We start from the raw sequence: 4,809 nt of genomic DNA on the forward strand, positions 1-4,809 counted from the left end.
CTCCCCTCCTCGGTTCCGCGGATTACGAGCGTCGGAAGAACAGAAAACATACAACAGCGCCACTACTCGCTCCGCGTGCGCAATACCTCCGCTCGGTTGATCCTACTCGCGGGATACTTGAATTAGAATAACGCAATATATAACAATATTATTTAGGAATGCTTATTTTTCAGCTTTTTTTCGAAGGCGTACAAGCCAAGGTAGGCGCCGGTGTGAAAGAATCTGAAGTCAGTTATCAGATGGCCTTTAGCAAGCAAGAGTTGCGACGCGTAGTGAAGGAATATCCAGCGAGAGAAGTTAAGAAAGGTCTGGAGAATTTGTATCGAAAAGTTGAGAAGCATTTATGTGAAGAGGAGAATTTGTTACAAGTAAGTAAAGAATATGTGAGAGATGACACTTTCGACGATTTAACAATAATTGCAAGTCCTTATAAACATGAAACAATCCTTAAAAGCATGAAAATTATTTTCTCGTCTTTATCTACTTTCTATATACTTCTAAATTTTTAATTTCCAGGTTGTTTGGCGCGAGATGCAAAATGAATTTATCGCGCAATATAGAAACATTGAAGAACTAATACAACGCTGTTATCCAGACAGCAATGTAACACTCGAGTTTACCATACAGAATATTTTAGAATTTTTTTCGGAAATAGCGCGATCTCATTAAATCAAAATGTAATTTTCTCTTCACTATTATTCTATTTGACTATTATTACTATAACATATGATGAATTCTAGTATTTATTGATATAAATAATCAGGGATGCATTGGATCTTAAAATTACCGGATATCCGGCATCAAATTATTTCGGATGTACGATATTCGGTCGGATATCCGGTAGGACAATTACTTAACCGGATACTTCTCTGGATATCATGCTGAATATTTTGTCGGATATTTTGCCGGATATCTGGAAAATGGCTTCCAAAAAAAAGAGCAGCAAGCACGGAAAAGTAGCGATAATAATTTTGTTTATCTTCCCAATGTGAAAATAAAAAGAGGAAAGACAAAGGAACTGTGCAAGAAATTTAGCTAAAATAAAATTCTGCACTAATGACGCAAGCAATCAATATAAAAATTAGGACTCAGACAAAAGATTCGAACATGTTAAATGTTCGATTTATTCGAATAGTTCGAAGTTGAAAAAAATGAGCATCTAATTCGAATATTTCGGATAGTTCGAACAGTTCGAACTTAAGCAGTGGTCTGTATGAAATGTCAATTCGTTATGTCTGAAGTTTGGACGGTTCGGACAGTAAACAAATATAGTATGCCTTGGAAACAAAAGAGCAGTTTTTCACGAGACTTGAATATACAAACATTACAAAAATGTCAAAAAGAAAAAGTCACGTGTGGGAATTTTTTATTAAATATTAAGTGTTAAACTTAATTCCTATCGTTTTTTCGTCTCGAAAATCGATTTGTTTCGAAGGGAAGATGAATGAATACCTTAATCAAAGTAATTTCCTCCATTTTCTACTACTTTTTCCCATCTCTCTGGCAACAGGATAATCCCACGACGGTAGAACGCGGTGTCTTTCAAGGCGATCCATTCATCCATCCATTTTTAGACTTCGTTGTGACTAGAGAAGTGTGTCCGTAAGTGCGTGTTGCATCGATCGGAAGAGATGGTAATCCGACGGTGCCAAGTCTGGAGAGTACGCTGGGTGTGGCAGAACTTCCCATTCAAGCTCTCGAAGTGTCTGCTTCACGCTTTTCGCGACATGCGGTCGAGCGTTATCATGCAACAAAATGACTTTGCATCGATTGTTGACTACGGATGATCTTTTTTTGCATCAATTCGTCACTCAATCGGCATTTGGAGTAACATTTAACTGTTTCGACAACTCTAAAAGCGTTTGGGCTGGATTCTCATCGAGCAATTCTTGCAGCTCGACATCTTCAAATTTTTTCGGCTGTCCTGGACGTTCTTTGTCTCTCACATCAAAATCACCGTTTCGGAAGCGTTCAAACCAAACTCTACATGTTCTTTCCGATGGAGTTTTATCACCATAAATTTCGGATAATAAGCGATGCGCTTCAGCTGCTTTTTTCTTGAGATCGAAGTAATGAAGAAGCACATGTCGGAAAAACAGCTTATTGCGATTTATTTTCAATCGATTGGAAAATCTCTTTGGCGTCGAGAAATCTAACCTGTGAGGATTGAATCACTTTCAGCGATGTTCTAAACTACAAAAGACATGTGACTTCATCGTCGAAACTCGTCAGCGTTGGAGACAGAGTCCTCTGGTAGCGAGCGATAGGAATTAAGTTTAACACCTAATAAAATAATAATTAAGCGCAATGCAATGTTTGTAAGGAAACAATCTTGATATTATGTATGGTCCACGAAAAACGTCTTTTCGAATATGTTCACGTTTTGTTTTATAAAATTAAAAATCGATTTTATTTATTTTTACAATTTCTTATAGTTTAATATTTTAAAGTGCACTTAAAAGCCGTTGTGCACAAGCCGTAAAGATTTACTCGTACAATTAGCATATTAGTTTATTAGAAATAATTTTTTTTGTTTTTACTACACTCAAACGTCTTTTTTACATCCAAAAAAAATTTTCGATTTTTTCAACCCGTCACATTAGGAAAGTTATTACACAAGTGTAATAACGTCACAATATATATAACTGAATGTGCATATTAAATTTAAATACAATAAAATTCCTATATTTATTGATATCGTCCTACAAATATCCTGAGCCATTCTGGACATATTCAGGTTGATCACGACTTGTGATTCTGAGTTCGAATTGTAATAAATTCGAATTTTCAGCTCTGAAATGGGTTAAAATAAAATTAAATTATAAATACACCGTGGTTCAATAAACACAAACAATTCTTTGTCTGAAAGGCATATACCACGAACACCGTGGTGTTCGTGGTATATGCCTTTCAGACAAAGAATTGTTTGGGTTAAAATAATTCGAACATACATTCAGTCCGAACTATTTAACGTTCGAACTTGAGATTCGAACTGTTCGAACTGTCAAATCGTCTGATGTTTCCGAGCACTAATAAAAATTTCAATCGGATACCGGATATCCGATGCATCCTTAATAATAATTATAAATTCATATAGAGTTGTAATATAGCTATATGCGTGCGTGCATGCATACAGGATGTCTGTAAAGTCTGTTACCACCCCTATATTTTAGAAACTGTTCAAAATTATGAAAAACTATGAAATGAATGTTCGATCATTTCGAGAGGTTACTCTTTTAAGGGGGTCAGGGAGGTTGCCCTTCCCCTTCCACAGGGTGATCTCAACTTAAAAATGTTTAATGGAAGCCCCCTTTGTGACGTATCATTTGAAAGGGCATAAAAAAAGTTTTTAGTTCAATGCGGAGGTTGATATATTGACATGTTCGGGAATTATTCAATGTCAAAGTTTGAAAAATTCTATTTATTTTTACCTTCAATATGTATTGTATTTATTGCAATAACTGTTCAAAATAGGCACTGTTCTCTTTTTAACAGTAAAATAATTGATCCATAGTGAAGAATAACTGAGATCCAAATTGCAAAACTCTAACTTAACTGCGCATCCAAAGTGAACTGTCGATGTCCAAAGCATTTTCGACCAATTTATACTATGTACTGTTTTTTGCTGTGCGTAAGGTATGTGTTCGTGAAAATGTTATTGTACATGGATTCTTATAGTGCGCTTAAATGCGCTCCAAATCACAACGGATTACAGCAGTTTGTAACGACATCTTTTTTTTTATTATTCCCAAGTGTTTTGCAAACTAGATTTAGAATATTCAGCAAAAGAATTGGCTTAAATTAATGGTATGCGGGAGGATTGTTCATCAATACTTCTTGAATCAATACCACTAATATGTATACAGCAGAGTATCTCTAAATTTGGCCCCATGCATCGGTATTGGTTACATTAATGAAGCTAAATTAACGACCATGAACTATATTTTAATTAAAACTAATTGATTTTTGTTCACAATATCTAGTAATGACTCATAATTCCAATGAAATGTTGCATATAAAATAAATTCGAAATTATTAACTTAAATATTTATTATAAAAAACATTTACCATAATATATACATTTTGTTTTTAATTAATGATTTAATAATATGTGCTAATATGTATATTATTTTGTTTTTCAAAATGACCGCCAAAAAATAAGTAATTATTTACTTTTATCAACTTTAAATATATTTTTAACTAGGTTAGACACAAAATATCCTATACTTTTGATTATATGAGATTCTTTGCTCATCATATTTTCAGAATCCAAGCAGTTTTCCTGCTACAAACTGCTACACTAATTTCTAAGATTTTTTTTCATCGTGTGGTATTTAACGCCTGGACGTTCGTGTTCATTTCCGTGTTGCGCGCGGAGAATCGCTTTGTGAGAGTTGTGTGTTGACGATCATCATAAAATTAATTGATAATAAAGAATTTACATTAATTATTATTATAGTATTGATATTATAATATTTTAATTATCTAATAAGACATAAAATTTAATATTACATTATAGAAAAAACACGTTTGAGAAAAAAATTTTAATATCACTGATAAAAATATTTTAAACCGTAATATGTGTGAGAACACAATCAATACTAGAAATTAGGGTAATTTTTTTTGAATAGGGGACCCCGCTCCTACGACCTTGACCTTGACATATGTTGTCAAGGTCATGATCCTGAGTAACCTCCAACAAGTTTTAGCCGTCGCTCGTTCTTCGTTAAAAAGTTATTAACAAAAGAAGTTTGAAAAATAACGTATTATTTTTGCTATATATGCAATATTAAATACTATTCTACATAG

General features: G+C 33.7%; 1 protein-coding gene across 4 annotated transcripts in view; it reads left to right on the forward strand.

Moving 5' to 3' along the window:
* Window positions 1–1,288, forward strand: part of Sec3 (exocyst complex component Sec3) — an 82,577-nt gene extending 81,289 nt beyond the window's left edge. For all 4 annotated transcript variants that reach the window (XM_018517517.1, XM_018517518.1, XM_018517516.1 and 1 more), the window contains 2 exons: window positions 174–368; window positions 517–1,288. In XM_018517517.1, the coding sequence (XP_018373019.1) occupies window positions 174–368; window positions 517–669 (348 nt within the window). In that variant the 3' untranslated portion in view covers window positions 670–1,288. The remainder of the gene's footprint in view (window positions 1–173; window positions 369–516) is intronic.
* The last annotated feature ends 3,521 nt before the right edge of the window (window positions 1,289–4,809 follow it).

The sequence above is a fragment of the Trachymyrmex cornetzi genome, unplaced genomic scaffold (assembly GCF_001594075.2).
Source record: "Trachymyrmex cornetzi isolate Tcor2-1 unplaced genomic scaffold, Tcor1.1 scaffold693, whole genome shotgun sequence".
Lineage (NCBI taxonomy): Eukaryota > Metazoa > Arthropoda > Insecta > Hymenoptera > Formicidae > Trachymyrmex > Trachymyrmex cornetzi.